This window comes from Pipra filicauda, unplaced genomic scaffold, assembly GCF_003945595.2.
Source record: "Pipra filicauda isolate LSUMZ 115617 unplaced genomic scaffold, ASM394559v2 scaffold167_size3244652_pilon, whole genome shotgun sequence".
NCBI lineage: Eukaryota > Metazoa > Chordata > Aves > Passeriformes > Pipridae > Pipra > Pipra filicauda.
Genome location: NW_024104184.1, coordinates 256,028 through 276,462, shown reverse-complemented (window position 1 = coordinate 276,462; position 20,435 = coordinate 256,028). Strand labels below are relative to the sequence as shown.

Sequence of the window (20,435 nt, the reverse complement as noted above, 5' to 3'; positions counted from 1 at the left end):
GTGGCCATGACAGAATAGGCAAGAAAGACTGTAGGAATAAGACAGACACATACAGTAGCTTCCTCTTTGTATTCTCTCAGTCTATAATAATTTTCAGCGTAGTTTATATGTGTTTAGCAAGTCTTAAAGGATTTTTCTCCCAGTAGCTTGTCCTTGAACCAAATTCTAGCATCTCCAACATCCGTTGGCAAAAGCTCAATAGTGGACCTCTTGTTGCCTGAAGGGTTGCTCCTCTTATTTTAAACCTCGTCCTCATAGTTTCTTCTGATGTTCCTGAGTTCTCCCAATATCCAGAAGAAGCATGACCATAGGTTATGCTCTACCTTTTGTAACCTGGTTTGGGTCTTCCTGAGACCCAGGAGTCAGTTCTGTTATGAAAGTGCATTGTGGGTGTCTGCAAAGGGATATCAAAATGAAAATCAGTATTAGAGGCAGCATAATTTATTTCTTTGGAAATAAATACTTCAGATGATTTAGTTACAAGGTTTTTTCTCCAAATACTGATTTTCCCAATTATGCTAAGCTTGTGAGTCTGTCTTTAGAAAGACTACAAATATTTTTAGCTCTAATTTCTATCATATGGCATATCTCAAGTCTTAGCTTGTTTCTCCAGCAAACAATGTCTAGCACAGCATATTCATTTCCCACTCCACTGAGTGCATTATGATGCTGATGTCCAGCAGGTGAGTGTTTCACTGGAACGTATTTAGCAATCATTCTTTAAAGGGAAGGTATTTTTCATCCTGGATTTTTCAGACACTACATCTTATTCCATGTTTGTTGCCTATAAACTTCTCATACCCCAAGGAAAGATGTTTCTAGGGGAGCAATTGTTGATTCGGATGAACAGAAATTCTGAATGTGCATAAAACACTTCTCCAACCACAGTGTTCAGTCTGTGCAAGTCAAAACTGTTCCCACCCAGGGGTTAAGTGATGGGTGCCAGGGAGAGAACTCCCCAAGCACACAAGGAGTGTGGCAAGGACAGGTTGCAGGCTCAGCTCTGTCTGGGGCAAGCTCACTGTAAGGGCTTGAGAAAAAAAGATGTTTATGTTGCACCTGTGTTTGGGGTGAGTGATGCCCCATGAGGACTCACAGTGGCAGCCTGTGACATCCTTTCAGTGCAGGGCTCCTCTGGTTTTTCACTGGCCCTCTGCCAGGACCAGCTGGGCTCCATTTCTGTTGGAAGGGTGGTTGCTGTCACTCTGGGTCTGAAGGAAATACCATGGAGAAGGAGAAATGCAGGACCTGGGGCGACCTCGGTAATAAGGTAGCAAAGGTAATAAGGAAGCAAAGACACCCTGACAGCTGGGTCTCATTGATTTCCAACAGGTTGGCATTTATATTTTATTAATACATTTAACAGAAAACAGGTAATTAGCACTAAGATAGGTCATAAACCAGCAGCAATATAACATGGATCATACTTGATGTAACACTTACTGTCAGAAAAACTGTACATAAGCCCACAAGACACGATGCATGAAGTAAGCATGAAAGATTGCTCCCCAGGTACTGGTCCCAGGGAGCTCTCAAAACTCTGTCAGCAAATAATTTCTATGATTCAGTACACATTCTTCCTTTCCCTGTAAACAATTTGATCTGGATGTAAACCGTCAGGAAATGCTATGATGGGACAAATGCTCAGGGCTGCTCAGAGGCCATGCCAAGCTCTGCTCTAGGGGTGGTCAGGACATGGAGCTATCTGCATGGATGCCTGTCACCAGAGCAGAAGGGTGCACAGCCACATAGCTCTGCTGGGCAGGGCTCTGTAGTGTCCCTCCCTAGGACACACAGTGGTGTCCAGGACAAGCACTTTCCTCCACACTTGTTTTTATGCTTGTTTTCACCATGCTTGAATAAAAACCTCTCTGTCCTGAGCAGGAGCAAACCTCCATGCAGGTGGCCACTCAATTCCTCTGTAGGTTGAGCTGTGCTGTGAAGGGCAGGTGGACTTTAAGCCCTTCTAGTGAAGCAGGGTGGAAAATCAGATGTAGATCTATAGCAGCTTGTTTTATTTCTTTCGTACACAAAAATAAATAACTCAGTGCTGTGATGTCCTTGGGGTTAATATGAGGTTAATAGCAAGGCTGTATTACATTTTGCATCTTCCTTTCCAACTTTCAGTCTGTAGTTGATTTACTTTTTTAACTCACAAAACACAGGAGTGGCCTAGAGATACTCCTGGGACTGCAGTAGGAATCAGATAGGGACAGTGGGGCTTGGTATATTATCTCCAGTTTTAAACGATTTTATCAATTCCAGATCTGGAAATATGTATTATTTTAAAAGCATGAATCCTGGAGTGTAGAACCCCTCTTCTGCAGCCAATCTCCTTATCAGGGAACTGTGAAGTATGTCACACCTCAGATTACTTAGTAGACAATTGATCCTTGAACTTTTAGACCACCTTCTGTTTCCTCTAATATTAAGGCTCAGTCCAAGCTCATCACATTCAAAATAATTCCTGTTAAACTGCTGTGAGTGTGCTCCCGTACAGCAGCAGGCAGCTGTGGGAAGGGCAGGCTGCCTTGCAGGTTTGCCTGAACAAGGAGCCTCCAACTGCTACAGCTGGGTGGCTGCATGGCAGCAGAGTCCCCTTCCCAACCTGCTCCCTTTCACTTGTGAAACACTTGAGTCCTCTGGGACCTGCAGAAACAGGATGTACCTGATTTCCAGCATTGGGACTGCAAGAGAAACTGCTCGTGGGACACTGCGTGGGTAACACCCATAGTGGCATATTTAAAAGCCTCATCTTTGCTGCTAACTCAACCACTGCAGGAGACTCAGATTTCCTTTCTTCATTTTTCCTTGACACTAGGGCCATTAACTTCCCAACTGCTTTCTGTGTCAGTCCTAGTTTATACCAGCCTTGCCTTTCCTGGGTAATCCCTTCCTTTCACTGGCACAAGTGTCTGTACAACACTGACAGAACAGAGCAGCCACCAGAACTGGGTTAAAACGAAGCTTTCAAGAAGAGAAAAAACCATTTTTTTCATTTTAACATGGATCAGTTCCTCAATCCTGTACTTCACATTGTCAGGGGTGAGTAAAAAAAAATACAAAGGGAGACTTAAAGAGCAAATGATGTGTGCAAGGACAACCTAAACTATAAATGGATGGATGTGATCAGTCTCAGTCACTCAGCTTTAGACAATATAAAAATCCTCTTTAAGTCTTCAGGTATTTTTGTAGCCTTAAATCACTGTCTCTCTTCTCTCTGAAACAAGTTCCAAAAATGGAGAGTGGCAACAGTGGCAGAAGCAAATGGGACCAGTACTGTGAGTACGTGTATGGGGTGAGCAGCTCTTGCCCAAAAGACCAGCCTCATTCCTGGCTCCCTTAGCCAGGGACCCTGGAGGACTGACATGTCATTTTATTTTCCTGATTTCTTGCAGCTTGTGGAGACTGAAGCAGGACTCTGCTCTGCTCAAAAGAGTGAGGGTTTAGAGGCTGTGCCAAGTAATCCTAGGAGATGTGTGTCCTGGCTCGCACACATTGCTTGGACTGGAGTAAGTTTATTCCACTTTGAATTTCTACCTTCAAGATGACTCCCGAGGGGGATAAATTCTGACCTGCAGCTCATAGGGACAGAAGAAGAAAGCTCCAGCAATGTCAACCAGCCCTTCACTCCCTATATTCCCCTTATGCATCATCCACCGTCTGGATTTCTGATGGCCAAGGATGGTGGCTTTAGGCTCACTGCAGGTACATTTTAATCTTTGGCATCTGATTTTGACTCTTTGATTGGAAAACAAAAGTAAGTAGTAAGCTGTCACCTCCAAAGTGTCCTGGCCAAGTGGCCCAGGTTACCAATACTGCTAAGTACAGGTGCTGCTGCTGGGAGCAGCTCCCTGTGGGTCCTGGCAGCCAGCTAACCAGGTGCTGTTCTTTCTGAGAGGTATCACCAGACATTCCTGCTGGCATTAGGCTATGAAACACAGCCATGTGTTATCACTGAGCAGAGTGCGGTAGGAAAGTCCCTTTTCAGGTGTGGGGTGTTCAAACCAATGCAGGGGGCTGGGAGCAGCCCACAAACAACTTGACCTTCACTCCTGCACAGAGATCACACATCCAGGCTGCTCTTGGGTTTCTGAGGTGCTCTTGGTTGAGCAGGTCTATGCAGTCCTCTCCTCAGACCAATTGAAAAATGACTGCAATGTTATTATAAAACCAAGGAATAACTGAATCTTCTGGAGAGGCAGAGTCCTACAGCTCCAAAAGCAATCTAAATTTTTTAAAGGTTCCAATCACTCTCAAAGCATAAAGAAACATGATAGAGATAAATGCAGGGGAAAGTTAGAGATGTACTGCAAGGCTGCTATTTTGGAGTATGAATTTACTTTTCGATTAAAAACAAGGTCTTGGAGTTTAGGAAGAATCTGCACTTAGTTCTGGATCCTGTGCCTTTGCTGCTCCTTTTATTTACAGAATAAGTTGCAGAAAACTGTTGTTATTTTAGACATGCATATTTTTTATCTGAGCATTACTGCCTACCAGAGACTTTGATTTTTTTTTTAATGTTGGCTAATTTTGTGTTTTGAGTAGGAAGTTTCAACTTCACACCAGTGCTACACATGCTCTTCTGCTATCCAGCAGTCTGGGCAAGATAAACCTGTAACCAAGATATGCCTCCACTAATCTCTATGGCTTTTAACAAGATTCTATTATTGCTCACCTTACTGTGGATTTTGAGAAGATGTGGGGAGTAATCTTTAAAATACCTGGGATGCAGGAAAGTGTCCCTATACATCCACCCAGCCCCAGTTTTTGGTTTTGCTTTCTAACTGCTGAACAAAGCAGGGAAGGCAGAGCCAAGTGAGCTGCCTGCAGTGATCTCTGCAGGGAGCCAGCCTCTTTCCCCCCCAAAATGCATTACCCACCTCTGCTCCCATACCAGATGCCTTCCCAAATCCTCAGTCCCCTCCCAACGCTTCTCTAATGTTTGTCCTTGACCAGCCTAGAGCTCACAGGAGAGGGGACACTCATGGGCCCCACCCCTTCTCACCCACACTTACAGTGGGAGTGCCCAGGCAGCGTCAAGGCAGAAAAAGTCTGTAAAAAGCAGCAGAATTAGCAAAGTCTTGCACATCAAAGCAAGTCCTAAAGCAGGCAAAGCAGCAGCCAGGAAAGGTGGTGACCCAGTCCCAACATCTCGCCTTGTCCATCTCTCCACCTTGGCACAAGGTGGAGGCAGCGCCAGCACCCTCAGCCTGCTCCATGGCTCATCCATCGGGAGCAATGAGGAGGATTAGCACTTGGTATCAACTTGGGCATCTGCCTGCCTGCCAGGTTTGCTCTTTAAAACAGGCTGTCAAGCACAGATAGCTGTTGAATCAATGTGTGCCTGGTAGCTGTTGCTTCTGCCAGCACAGGGTGGGCTGAGCCACTGCACATCAGGAGGGATCCAGGCTATGAGAGAGAGGATGCCAGTGCTGACTCCTCAGTGCCCATATCAGATGACTGTGAGAAAGCAGTCAAACAGGAAGACTTCAGGGATGGTGTCTGCCACTGCCAGTCTCCCCTGCCAGTGCCAAACATGCGTGTTTGCTAAGCACAGAGGAGACTGGATACAGTATGGTTGGTCAGTTCTTTGAATGAGATGTGAAAGCAAGAGCCTCCTCCATGAGCCTTGACAAATCCTTTCCACGTCCTGAACAGACTATGAAAATCAGCTGACATCCAGATCACTGTCTCCTCTTCCACTGGGCAGCTTTTCATGCCCATCCCGAGGCTGCAAATTGCTGTGGATAATAGCTGTGACATTTATCCAGACCATGGCTGCTTACCCGTGCTTGCATGGAGGGCCTGGTGTTTGATGGTCCCGTTGCAGAGGTGATGTCTGGCTACTTGGAGCTCGTGTACTTGGTGACAGCCTTGGTGCCTTCAGAGACAGCATGCTTGGCCAGCTCTCCTGGGAGCAGCAGGCGCACGGCTGTCTGGATCTCCCGGGAGGTGATGGTAGAGCGCTTGTTGTAATGGGCCAGGCGGGAGGCTTCTCCAGCAATGCGCTCAAAGATGTCATTGACGAAGGAGTTCATGATGCCCATGGCCTTGGAGGAGATGCCAGTGTCAGGATGAACCTGCTTCAGCACTTTGTAGACATAGATGGAGTAGCTCTCTTTCCTGCTTTTGTGCCGCTTCTTATCGCCCTTCTTCTGGGTCTTTGTCACAGCTTTCTTGGAGCCCTTTTTGGGGGCTGAGGTTGACTTTGCTGGCTCTGGCATCCTGAGAAATCTTTCGCTGGGTGTCGGAGCTGCTTGGAGAAAACATGAAAAAAAATGGAATTCTTTTTTGATCTTCTACAGAATAATTGTATTGAAAGATGAGAGAGTCTGAGTCAGAGACAAGGAATAGCTCTGAATCTGAGACAAATACCCCATGATCCTGTGCAAGCATTTTTGAACTGCCAGCAAGAACTGCTCTGGTTTGTGTATGGCTTTCTGTTGTTCTCTGTTTAAATCCCTATAACATTGGCCTTGTCAATATTGCTGAACACAGGTCTAGTTGGTGTCTACTTAGTAAATATGAGATGGAGGGTGAACATCTTTCTGAGAAAAATATTGTAGTTCCAAAGAAAACACTGACTGCAGTATGGATTAAATTAAATCTTCCTGGAAGACTGTTCCAAGGTATCAGTGAAGCCACCTTTATATGAAACTGGTCAAAATAATTTTATGTGGTTATTACAATCTCTAATAAAACCTTTTCTCTTTGCATGTAGGTAGAAGTTTATTTTGAGGGTACTTGCATTTCTGTGGCTGTTGTTTGGCACCATGTATTCCAGTGGAACACAAAATTAATACACTTTTAAGCTAGCTAGCTGAGCTATAGAAATCTCTCATTATTCATATTAGCTAGCAAAAAATATCAGAGAGTAGAAAAGCTTAGAGGTGGTGTCAGGAATCACCTGAAAAAAACCCAGAAATGTGGATAGTAGTCAAACATCAAAGTGATTTGGGGCTACATGTTGATAGAAAGAATTGTTTCCTGCTATTTGGTTCTTTCTGCTTTTGAGTGAGCAGGTCTTCACTGGACAATTTACACCAAACGTGCCTGATCCTCGCTCTGAGTTTTTCTTCATTAGGCCACAACCTGCAGAGCCATGATCTGCAGCTGACTGCTTTCATCCAGAAGTGCAGTAACAAAAAGGTAGTATGTAAACCATCAAAAAACTGTGTGCCTCCACTACACTACAAATTTACATGTGCTTTACTACGTGGGTCAAGGGAATAACCGTGTTGCAACCTGGTAAGCTTTCAGCATCACCCCAGGGCTTGGGTTTTACCGCTCTGTGTCCCCTTTGAAGATGACCTAGGAATTTTAGTCTGCTGGCCAAGAGAGACTAGTAGAGAAAAAAGAGTTTCAGAGCTGATGGCATACAGGAAAATGGATAGAAGCAAACAGGAGAGAGAAAGCTGGGATGTAACATATGGTCTGCATGCTCAAGAGTATCAGAGAGGAACCAAAATGGTGCCTGTGCCAAAGCAACGGCTGCATGCTCAGCCCTGCCTCTCCTTCTTGGGAAGGAGTGAAACACCTGGTTTCTCCACTGTTGCCTGCATTTGCATTTAAAACTAGATGCAGCAGCACTGTTGCAACCAATCTATGCAAAGTTCCTGGTTGCTCCCTGTGGGAGCAGACATCTTTGATACCAAGGCTGGATTCATGTGCCCACATCTCAGTGGATACCACCTCCTGCTTCCAAATCATGCAAGAAACTTCCGTGGCTCCAAATCAGTATGTGAGATGATGCCTCCTGCACTGCTGGCTGCTCCGTGCCAAGAGGCACCAGTGCTGGGCTCTGGCAGCCTCATGGTCTGGCAGGCATTGGGCAAGGGGCAATGCTGAGCACTTGAAGTGGGGGTACACTCAGCTGCAAGGGCAGATTGGCATTGCTCGGGATGCCAGGGAGCAGGGAGGCAAGGCCTTCACCACAGCCCTCCAAAACACCCTCCTGTCTAGAAGCCAAAGCTGGCATCAGTGTCCTTAGCGCTGAGTTTCTGCTCCAGCAAAGCAGTTTCTTCTCCAAAGACATGATTTTCATGGGCAAAGTGTTTCACCATGCCACCTCATCCCCTTTCTTAAATTCCCCATGCATTCTTCTCAGTGGTGGCATTTGGAAGGGCTAGCGCTGGACTGCCCCAAAAGTTCTGGACAGCCTTCAAAACTCTGACACCTGCCCCCTTAAACATCACATTTTCTTCCTCTGGCGACATCACAAATTTTCTTCCTTTTTTCCTCTATTTGGGAAGCCCTACTGAGAAAAGAAATCCCCTACTGCTCTGTTTGTAGACTTGAAAATATGTCTTTTCAACGGAAAGGCATTTTTCCAAGAGAAGGGATAACTGTGCACAAGCCTCTTTTTCTTTTATGCTCATTTCCTGACAAAAACACCACAACTGAAAAATGCAAACAACTACTTCTTAGGCTTTTTAAAAAGTATGTCCTTCTAAAATATGCATTAATTCTTAAGTGCACTTGTACTGCAGCTTTTAAAAAATGAATATAGTGCCCAACAGTCACCAGAGTGATTTCATATGACTCCAGGAAAGGTCACACCTACAGGACATCTCTGTCCATTTGACTGGCTAACACCCACCCTTGGGCAGCACAGCCAGGATCTTACTCTTCTCCCATGTGCAGCCACAGTGATGCTGAAGTTCAGAAATTAGCACAAAAGCTTCGGTTTCCTTGCTTCTCTCTCCCCATTTCTTTGCAGCTGACTGTTTAACAGGTAAATAACACCTGCTTTGAAAACAGATTGTATTCCTTTTGATTTATTTGGGCAGTGTCTACCACAAAGAGCCTGAGTGCACTTACCAGGTAATAAATAAATAATGTTACAAATGATCAACGGTGTCACCAACCCTTCCGTCAACAGTGTAACGCAACCCAGAGGCAGGTGCTGCTCTGGTATGAAGACAGAAGTAGTGGAATTATTCCCAAAGTGTCCATGTGGAGAGTTTGTTGAGGAAAACACTAAGTGATCTTTAAAAAAAATGGTTTCTTTTTATGAAAATAGTTGCATCTCTTTCTTTTCCCTTAAAAAAAAAATCAAAAAAACCCCCAAAAAACAACAAAACCAAAGAAAGAGAGAGGGAGAGAGAAAGAATCTGGAGTTGTTAGGTTTTGTGTTAGGAAGTGCTGCCATCATGATTGACTTCTCTACTGTGAGGTTGACCAAGCACTGGCACAGGTTGCTCAGAGAGGTTGCAGGATATCAATCTTTGGAGATACTCAAAATCCAACTGGATGTGGCTCTGAGCAACTCACAGTCACTCACCCTGCTCTGAGCATGGACTGTACAAGATGTTTGCCTGAGGCACCCCCAACCTCATAATTTCTGTGACTTGGAGACTGCAGATGGGCAGAACACGTTTTATGGGCTGTGTTCTCTTGATGGGCGTTTCTCATGGGATACTGCAGCCAGAGACTTCCATAAGGATGCCTAAGGAGGGGAGGTGATGCTCATTTCCAGGTCCAAGCCACTGAGGTCCCTGGGACACAGGGTATGGCCATGCAAGAGAAGGCACTCTGAAGCATCATGGTGACATTTGGAAGGTTTCAGGTTTTTGAAGAAAATCTTTGGGCACATTTTTACTTTATGGCTTTGTATGCTCTGAGTCAATCAGTTATCAGTGCTGGCATTTTTTTCTTTCCTCAGAAAACCAACAACAAAACCAGTGACAGCAATTTTTCCAGCCAGTTCCAAGCAGCAGCCTGACTGCTGCCAGAAACCAGAGCAGTATGGAGCGACACATACATCTTCCTTTGTGTTGACACCCCTTTCTTCAGTATCATTAAAAGGAAAACGAACAGAAAAACATATTCAAAGATACAAATCACCACAGTCTCAGATCTGAAATGGAAAGGAGCCCTGCTGAGAAATCCCATGCTGTCTCTGTTTTCCTGAGGCCTGATATATAGTTGGAGAGAGACAGGCAGGGAAGCTCCTGCAGAATTTTTGTTCATTTTTTGCCTTGCTGCTGAGTCTGTAGGACCAATGCCAAGCTGGTGACAGCGGTGTGCATGGCTGACTATTAGCCTTCTGGACCTGTCCTCATGCAGGGGTAGAAAAAGCACTTGGATTTTCTTTCTTTCTTTGTCCTTTTGAAAGCTGTCCTTACTGTGATGAGCTCTGGGGCATCCACTGTAAATTCCTACGCCCACCAGGCTGTTCCCTTACTGTAATTTCCTAATCAACCATAAAAGATACATTTCTAAAATGAACACTTTGTTATTTTGTTTTGGTGGAAAATTAAACATTTGTAGGAAAATCTCAAGCTCTCATCTTTTGGGCATCTGATGTTCTGGTTTTTGCTAATCTTCTGATGTTCTATTTTAATCTTTGCCAGAGTAAATGAGAGCCAGTGGGTACCTGTCCCTTCAGTAGAAATGTCCAGTTCATTCTGTTCAGTTATTATCCCTTTCCTTAGTTTCTCCTATTGTATAAAAGAAAGAATACTTGGCTTTATTCCTACATGCCAAGAAATGTAGTGAAATTGGCTGATGCTTTTTTTTTTTTAATTTCTCTGAAACACAAAGAAGGGCAATTAATTAGGAAATGTTTCCACCAAAAGGAAAAGGCTTTCCAACAGATTCATCTGCTCTGAAATGCTCATAAGATCTGGTAAATACAGTTTACAAATTACAAATGACTGTTATTGGAACAGTATATTTCTGCAAACTGCAAATCCCCTCCCTCATATAATGTGTAGCCATCTACCTGGAAGTTATTAAACAAGAATTTGCTCATCTGACAGGTATAATTATATAGTAATAGTTGAGAAAATAAGCAATATTTCGTGATTATTTGGTACCAAGCTCTGCCTTACTGAAGCAGATCAGAAGCGTGATGAGTCGCCATGAGAATTTGGGGATGATGCCTCATGTGCAAAAACTGATAGTCATATTTTGGACTGGAAAGAATTTTTCTCTTGCTATGTTGTCTAGCATGTGATCATGAGGTAATATTTGCTTTGAAGGAAAGAAGAGGAGAATTTCCTAGAATAAGGTAAACTGTTCTGAAATGCCCAATTCCAATGATGGAGGGGCACAGATGACAGTTTTGGGATCCTAGGTCTCCTTCCAGGTAATCCAGTACCAATAATAAGGCCCCGTCCCCACTTCCACATGCTCTGCTACATTGTATATGATATGAATGATAAAGTTATCATTTAAATGGCTAACTTTTAACCTGGAATACACACATGCAGTGTTCTAGTGAAGAGATTCCTGCTTGCGTATAAGACCACGAAAAGAGGTTAAAACTGAAGATGTCCCTTACTCCTTTACATAGAAAGAAATGCTACAAATTCAGTCCCTGACATAGACACACTATGTTCAAAGAAATCTTTAAATTTCTTTAGAACAAATACAAGCAGAAAAGAGCAGTGCCATACACTGGTGTCCTAACTCTTTGACTGATCCTTATCTTGCTTGTGTTAACCCATTGCCTGGGAGTTCAGTACAGGGTACTCCCTACAATAATATTTTCCCTTCTTTTCTATAATTCCCATTTATTATTTTTAGAAAACACATTTTTAAACACCAGAAAGAGCTGTCATTTCTTGTGCTACTTCTGCCCAAGTTGTAAGTACTTCTCAGGGCTGTGGGGGTATCAATCAGAGATGCTTATGTACAAAGTAAGGAGCAGGACCCTAGATTTGAGCTCTCTGCAGAGAAGATACACTGAATTCTTAAGGAAAATAAAATCTTACCCATGAGTGAAGCAGAGCAACAGAGAGACAATGTTGCAAGAAGAATGACTGTCAGAAGGCTAAATATTCAGTCCTTAGGCTGATTAAAAGAGTGTCTGAAGTCAGTGGGGATTTAACCTGGGTCTGAAACCACAAATACAATGTTTAGAGATGCTTAGCACCAACAGCCGATGTTGATTTCCATTGGAATCCAGGAGGCTCAGTACTTTATAAAAATCAGACTTCATGTTTTATCAAGGTTTTGTTACTGTTAATGAGTACTTAAAAAAGCTTTATTATCTGCTCTTTATAAGAGCACTCATTATCTACCTGATTTGAGATATCTCTGATCTACACGCTTGACCAACAGCATCTAATAAATGCAAAATTATATTTTCTCTAGATCAATACCTGTTAAACGTTTATGAGAGTTCACCCAGTTCATCTGCTACAATTACACTCCAGGCAACCTTCACACAGAGTGCCAGGGTTTCAGAGAAACCTGTAGGAGCTGGATTTTGATGATCATTGTGGGTCCCTTCCTACTCAGAATATTCTGTGATTCTGTATTATCACAAACATCCTCAGAAAGTCTTCAGCACTAATACAGTGCAACAGAGAACACAACCAGGCTCACTTCCTTCCTAGGGTTTTATCAATAAGTCAGAACCTTATACAACATAAACTTCAGCACAAGCTTCCTCTTCAAGTTTCAGAGTCATCAGGATTTGCTGCTCCTGCCACAAATTCTTTTCTGAAGCAAAAGGCTTCTGTTCCATTCCTATCCCACTTCAACTCAGCTGGACCCGCAGGGGATCAACCTGTCACAACTCTGTGTCTGGGTGTGGGGTTTAGCTCCTGTCCCTAGACTAACTCAGCAAAGTCACTCGAAGGCAGGGAGAGGTCAGAGCCTGCTGACCATGCACAGGCAGCTGAGCTACAACCGATCTGGACCAATCCTGCTGGGCAGAAGCAGCAAGACATCACAGCAGCTCCACTACTCAGAAGCATCACAAGCTCTACGTAACTTCTTGGTGGTTTGCAAAGTAAAGACAATTGGAGATGGGTGTGAGAACAAAAATCATAGGTGACTAACAAAAGAAAGGTGTTTTACTTATTCCATTACACCCTATGCTATTGAAAATAAAAAGTGCAGATTTCAAATAAATTGCTCTGTGCCATATAAGAAATGAAAATCACTTGATCTTTAACCACATCATTTCAATTCCTCTGGAAAAGCAGAAGAGCACAAAATCACTTAGTCTGCTATATCTAAAGAACTCCTTCTAAAATGGAACCATGGTCTCTAAACTACTAATGATAATAAGCCTAAAGAACTGCTATGGCCTTTAAGCAAACTATTTTTATGCATTTTATGAAGTAATGGAGAATTATCAAAATTCTAGACCATCTTCATCAGTGCTGAAAAAGGCATCCACTAAAAATGTGCTAATTCAGCCATTCAGGCAAAAATATGAGAGAAGCTACAGCCCAGCACCTGCAGGCCGTAAGGGGAGAGTGGGTGGGAGAGGGAGAAGAAGCTGCCCCAGATGATAGCTGCTTCCAAGTTAAAGTAGGAGTTGTGTTGAAACCAATGCAGACATATGTGGCACCTCTTCCTCCCACACACCTCATATCCAGGTTTTAATAGGTTTCTGTGACCTTTTCCAACGCCACAGATCATTTATGTAGCAAAAAGAAACAAAAGCTCAGATAGTACCCCAAAATCTGTACTCTGGCCAAACTATATTGACTGGGAATAATATGTTCAGATATAAACCCATGATGAAGTGGAAAGCTACGTGCCCAAATTGGACTGAAGATCAGACTAAGGGCATTAAGGCTTTTGAGTGATGTGATAGGTACATCACAATGTAGGTGTTACCATGTATTCTCAATGGCATGGGTGAAATAAACCCAGCAAAGCTTTTTAACAACCTTCATGGGATATACATGGGTCTAATGCATGTCTGCTCAACAGACAGGGGCAATATCAACAGATCTCCCCCTACATGGGGAGAAAGTGCCACTTGAGGACATGATGTGTGCAGCGGTAATCAATCATGACCAACATTCCCTCAAAAAGAGTCTCTCACTTCAATCATCATTTTCCAGTTACTCACATTTCAGCAAGTCCAGAAAATTATGTAAGAAAAAATAGCAGAAATCACGCAATTACCAAAAAAGTCAGGAATATGTGAAAACTGCTTTGTCATGGCTATAAAGCCTGGGTGCCTAGGAACACAGAGTGTAAACACAGGAGGTGGGGGTACCACACAGGTACATTCAAAAGGACTGCATGCCATGCCACAAGCCAAAGGGCAGCAAGTGGCACAGCATCTGATTTCAATGCTACAGAATACTGAAAATATTGTAATGTATGTATTAATAATTAATTTGGCATTGTAAAAGCAATTTTACTGTAAAACAGAGATGTGTGACTATTACTGGAGCCTGCAGAGAAACAAAGATAAATGTCCTTCCCCAGACCTATCATCATCCAAAGACTGGATTGGGAACATGATCCAGGACTGCTGACACCTTTTTCTGCTGCTGTCACGAGATCACATTACCACAGGCAGAGAGTGCTCTGAGTGTTAGAGGTCATCTTCTGTAGGAAGCAGGAAAATGGAGAGCCTGCCAGATGCAAGGAGAGGATTGAAGTGTGGCTGGGACAGCACGGCAAAGCTTCCCTGGAAAGGCAAGCTGCCTTTTCTCCAGAAATAGACAGGAGTGAGCACTAAGGACACAAGAGTTATTGAAGGTAAAAGTAAACTCTGGAACAAGAACTGACAATAAGCCATTTTAAAATGTTCATGAATAAATTTACACTGGAGATGAGAGGGAACATTATTTATAATCTTACTCGGAAGTGGGAAGATAAAGGCAAGGGAGGGGGGGAGAAAGATGAAGAAACCGATACCTTTCATGGTTAAAAGACAAAACTTAATTTAAAAATAAAAAAAAAGATTTCTATGAGATGGCTCTGGCATAGCAAATAACTGCTCTACATTAACCAGACAATGTATTTCCATTCTATGTTGCTGTGCTACCGAAGAATTGTTATCAAAATGCACAGACGTCCTTCGCTTTCTACTTCTCTTTTCTTTATTCTTTTATTTATTGTTCCTTCCTTCATTTTCTCACACCCATTACAAGTGCCAGGAGGTTCAAAGCCCCAGCAGGTTTGCTACCACTTGGTCCCATCTCACATGTGTTATTTGTACAGAGACTAATGCATTACTTGGAACAGCCACAGGCTTGAAAAGCTGGCAGTTGTTCAGAAACATAAAAAAAAAAAGGCTTTCAGGTCCGAATTAACTCAGGCCCAAATTCCACATTGTACAAATTGATTGTGAATGGTGCTTTAATTTACCTCTAATTTGTGATAGCATCATTATCACATGGAGTTAGTGTGCTACTCACAAACGCCATCTCCCTTTCAGAGAAATCAAAACGTAATTGGGGATACATTGATATTTACATCAGGCGGGGTACAAAGAGCAATCTGCTGAAGACTTGGTTGCAACCATTAGACCTGCAGTGAAGAAAATGGGGGTTGCTGGACAAAATGATTGGCCCAAAATGCCAGCGGTCCTGGATGGTCAGTACCAATTAGAACAATTAAATGTAAGGTTTGCTTTTCAAAACTCAGAAGGGTTTTCAAAGGTAGCAGGTTTAAAATATCAGTGGAGTACCATACTGTTATTTTTAACCATCCATGGCTCCATCCTCCCACATTCACTTTCCTCCTGAGGCTTCCATGCCTTTAGTCTACCCACTGCAATAATCCTAGAGTCTCCTATAGTCTCCTAAGTCTGTTTCTTTCTCAGATAATGGGCTCTCTTTTTGCTCTTCTTTCTCCCTGCTGGTGCCTCTCCCAGCATGCTTCCTTCACAGAGCTCATTAGTGCCACTGCTTTGAGAAGCACATCTTTGCAGATGACTGCTAAGTCCTCATCTTGAGTTGTGCCCCAGTCGTGAAGCAGGTGCAATCGATAAGAAGGATGACTGGAGCTAGGCTGAGGACCCACAGTGCAGGAGAGGAGATAATATGGGGTTAATTCTGGCATGTGAGAAGGAGGAGGGGGTTACAGGAAGGTTGAGACAGCTACAGCTTCCATATCTTCAAGGCAGAGGTGCTGTATCTGTGGTGCATTTTAAGACTGAAACACATCAAGAATGGAAATAACCTATATTTATATTATGTATGGTCAGAGAGCTCATTCCTGACAGGATGCTCCCCGTCTCCTGTCTTGTAGCACACCCCTTGCTTCTCTGTCAATTTCCAGGTCCCACAGAGGACCTGGAAACTTTCTGCCAACACGGCAGCAGCTTCCTTTCTCTACCCTTCCTTCACTGACATCTGCCAATGGTTAACTTCTGTCCTTTTGGTTTTCCCCTTTCCTTCCTGTTCCTTGATTCTACCTGCCTTTGTGACAGAGAAATGAGGAGACTCTTACCAAATGATTTCCCTGGCTCTCCTTCACAGTAGGTGTTTTCCTTAAGTGCTGAGCTCCAGGAGGAAGCAGAGGAAGCAGTTCCTTCCTCTCCCTCGTTTCGAGAATTCCTTCTGCAAAAAGTCACATGCTTTTCTGTCTAAGCTTTCTCACACTTTCCAGGAGGAAGGGTAATTCATGTTCTCTCGTAACTCCCAATAACCTTCCAGGAGGTGCACTTTCTGTTCCTCCTCTCCCTTCCTCCACTGCCTTCTACACACATTGTATTGCCATTTCTGTGTTTTGTTCTCATTCCTACCTTCCAGTCTTCTTTCACGTAATTTTTTCTGCTTGACAAATATCAGTCTACTACATATGATCTCTCTGCCCACAAGAGACACAGGTTATACAAACAGGTTATAAAGAGAGATTTTATGTGCCCAAAGCATGTCTAGTTTTTCTGACAAATATAAGCAAAACTTTTCCCCCTTAAATCTCCGACCACCATGGCTAAAACCCCACAGTTTCCTCTTCAACACACACCATCTGCAATGGTGCAAATTCAGAAAAAAACCTCACCCTAAGTTATAAGGCTGGTTTGAAAGGTAAAGAATCCCCACTTCAATAGGGTGAAATAATATGACAAGGGTGGTGATTAACTCTCACCACAAAGGAAAATGTTGCGTTGATGTAGGTGGCATATAAAACCCCCCGCTCTCTTTATGAGTCAGGTAAGCTGCCAGAAAGCAGAGGTGGAGTCCGTGGGATAGAGCTGTTTTCATTCCAGCCAGTCAGTAGTATGCTCTCTGAACGACAAAAAAAAATTAGTTTAATTATTAAATGATTTTTTTAAAATGAAGATTCTTATTTAAATAACAAAATTTAACATTTGCCCTGGATCCTCGATGGTGCTTGTAGTCAGTGATAGTCAAGGGGAATAATTATTAAACAACTCCACCCCCCACCCTCTGAGGTTAATGTAGTATTTTTGGTTTATGTATCTATTCTTCCATCTCCCACCCAATGAATATGATCCTGCAGTCATAGCTCTCTCCTCTCCATTTGGCTCCAAAGAAAGGGGAAGTTGAAAAGCCAAGATTCCAGTCTCACCCCATACAGAGCCCTTTTCAGAGGCAGAGCTTAGAACTGATAAGGAAAAAACATTTCTCTCCCAATAACTGCAGAAAAGTGGCTTAATGAATGTATAAAACAAAACAATTGGGGGAAAAAAAAGAAAAGCATTTTGTGAGGTCTTATTTTGGGTCAGTCCAAGATCCAAGGGATAGTTCAAAGAGATGGTAGTGTCCCTTATCTAACATTATAATATTTTCATTAAAAAAACCCTGAAATTGAGAAATGTCATTAGGTCCTTGAATTCAAGGGACTTACAGTCCTCCTCTGGTATTGCCAGTGGGAGCACAACAACTGTTCTGTTCACAGTGCAGCCTGAGCAAGATGCTTTCCTACGTACACTTCTGAATTTAGGAACGTTTCCCACACACTTAATTCTTCAGTCTACCCAATATATGTGTTGGAGGATGGGTAGGAGCAGTGTATTTCAGGTGCTGAGAAAGGGATGCAATACAATCAGACTACCAGCATAAGTAATTTCTTTGTTTCAGCTGGAGAATGGAAGACATGGAGTAGAGGACAGGTATATATATACACATATATATGTAATATATTAGTATACATATTTATTACATTATTATTTTACATATATATGTAAATGCAAGGGATGAAAAGGACAATAACAAAAGGAACAGGGTGGAGAGAAAATGTCAAGAGGAAGGTAGAGTAAGACAGTGGATGGAAGTGGGATGTCAGAAAGGAGATAGCAGGAGAGGATATAAAAAGAAAGACAGAAAGAGAGGGGGGGAAAAAAAGTTGTAAGAAGAAGATATATGAAAGGGAAAAAAAATGAGAGAAAAGCCATGAGTGGACAAAAAGCAGAGAGAGGGGGAAGGTAAAGTAACTAGCACAACGTTTGCAAGGTAGAAATACTGAAGCATAAATAAGACACAGAGAGACTCAGAGGGTCATAAGAAGAAAAAAAGACTGCATAGCAGAGAAGATGTGAAATGAGTACTAGAAAGAAAAATCACCTGCTGGTACAGCACTTCTGAGAGTCACGGGTGAGAAGTGCTGCTGTCCCAACAAGGGACAGAGCCAAACCCTAGGAAGTGACAGGCTAAACCCAAGGAGAACAAAGGATGAGGCTGGGAGAAGACAAATGATAGCCTTGTACTAGGTTGCTGCCTTTTGTCTGAAATAGAAATCACAAAGGTCATTGAAATGGCTGCTTCAATTTTACATCTGATACTTTAAAAAGACTCTTATTTTTTCCTGATACAATCATTCTTCCTCTTTCTCTCTCAACATTGGATTAAATTAATTACTGTACACTCCACAGTTACACCTCCCAGCCAGAGAAGAAAACCCCAGACACCATTATGCTTAAAGCAGACTTGCTCTCTGGCTCCCTTTGCCTATAAAGGTAGAAATGTTTCAGTAGACAAAGCTAGATTTCCAGCAGCTCCAAAATCACCATGATGGAGTTGGCTATCATTAGCAAGATGAAGAAAGAAAGAGGAAGCAAACAGGGGGGCATGCTCAGGGAAAAAGCTTTTTTGTTTTCATAATTAGGAAATCTTACCGGTATAGAGGGAAACAAATTGCTGCTGGTATATAATCTGTCACTCCTTTGCACATCGAATAATAGGAACGACAGGGAGTGTGTGGGAAGTACATTCATATTATCAAATTCTTTCTGATATTAACATGTTCAATGTAATGAAAACATAATTGGGAAAATAATATACTGTAACACAAATACTATGGAGGCTATAAAGTAAAAATCCCATGAAAATCAGTGTTCCCAGGGCAGCTCCGGTCTGAGAAACCAGAGCTTTATTAGTAGTAACAGGAGCAACATTTGGAGATGAATGAATGAAACCATGTTTGTAAATGTGATATGCAATTGCACACTCTCACTTGGCTTTCCTTTTTCACAATCTGACTCAGCCTCCCCACTCCTCCATCTTTTGATTCATGAATTCTTGATCTCAAAAATTAAAGAGTTACAAAGCCAGCACATGAAGGGCACGAGATGACGTGAAATACGAGGATACTGGTGAGCACAAAATGTCACCACCCTGCAAATAGACAAATCTGCTAGAGGTAAGCAGCAGAGTCAGGGCCACCCTCTCCAGGGGCTCACTGGAGGATGCCATGCAGCAAACCACAGCTCATCTCCATTGCGCTAGAGACGCACGCTGAGGTAGACAAATTTATTACGAAATTGTATATTGTATAATATTGCTTATGCTGCACAGCAGCCACTCCGTTAGGCAGCCCCTGCATCACTGGACCCAGAAGACTGGACGTGAGAGGAGTGAGAAATAAAAGGGTTTCTTATGGCACATACTCCCTGTATTTCTTAAGCTATGAAAAAGAGATCAAGGGTTAACGACAAGCAGCACAAAATACAACAAACAGTGCATGAGCAATGGCGTACAGCCCTATACGCTTACTAAATAATTAACAAGCGCACGTAGTGTTGACACAGGGGGGGGGCTGTATATAGGATGATCCCTTCCTTCCCTGAAGGCCAGGGCTCCAGGTGCATTCAAGCTGCAGATGGCCAGCCCAGCCCAGCCCGTGGGCACCACCGGCTCACTGTAACCGGTGCCAGAGCGTCCCAGGGCTGGTGCCCAGGCTGGGCTGTGCTGGGCTGCAGCCCCAGCCCTGCCACCGCCGTGCCTCGTCTCGGGCACGGGCTTTGCCTTCAGCCCCTGTTTCACCAGAGCGCAGCGAGCTCCGGCCAAACGATTCCTACGCTCGCAGCAAAGCACCGGCAAGGCTGAGACCGTGTGTCCGTGCACTCGCCAAGCGCGGAGCACGACGGAGCCCCTGACTCTGCGGTGCTCAGGGTCTGGCACACGGCGGGGCAGCGCTGCCCGCACACCGCATCGCGGCACAGCAGCTCGCATGCTCGGGCAGCACAGCCCCGCTGCGGGCACTGCGGTGCCCGCCGCTGCCGCACCGCAGGCGGCCAGCGCAGTGGGGAGGGTCTTGCCTGCTGGGCGTCTGGACTCCTCCGCAGGCGAGCTCCGGGCAGGTGCGCACCGGGCGCGGCGCGGGGCTGCGGGACCTCTCGCTGCCGCTCCGCGCAGAGCCGGCGGGCGCCGCGCCGGGCGGGCCGCGGCACCGGGGACCCGCCTCCGCCGCCAGTCCCCACCAGGCTGCGACCGGCGAGGCGCCTCACTCTGCGTCGCCGCCGCCGCCGCCGCGGG

General features: G+C 44.0%; 1 protein-coding gene across 3 annotated transcripts; it reads right to left on the bottom strand.

Moving 5' to 3' along the window:
• Positions 1-1,309: 1,309 nt before the first annotated feature.
• On the bottom strand, positions 1,310-20,395 carry LOC113993610 (histone H2B 5-like). 3 transcript variants are annotated; one of them, XM_027731913.2, is made up of 2 exons: positions 20,219-20,395; positions 1,310-6,256 (listed from the first exon to the last, which is right to left on the bottom strand). In XM_027731913.2, exon 2 carries the CDS (start codon positions 6,225-6,227, stop codon positions 5,847-5,849), a length of 381 nt encoding a protein of 126 aa, XP_027587714.1. In that variant the 5' UTR covers positions 6,228-6,256; positions 20,219-20,395; the 3' UTR covers positions 1,310-5,846. The 3 variants fall into 3 exon arrangements, with proteins under 3 accessions (XP_027587714.1, XP_039235344.1, XP_027587717.1); XM_039379410.1 differs by lacking the exon at positions 20,219-20,395 and adding an exon at positions 18,246-18,396 and having other exon boundaries at positions 1,310-16,946; XM_027731916.2 differs by lacking the exon at positions 20,219-20,395 and adding an exon at positions 18,246-18,396.
• Between the last annotated feature and the right edge of the window lie 40 nt (positions 20,396-20,435).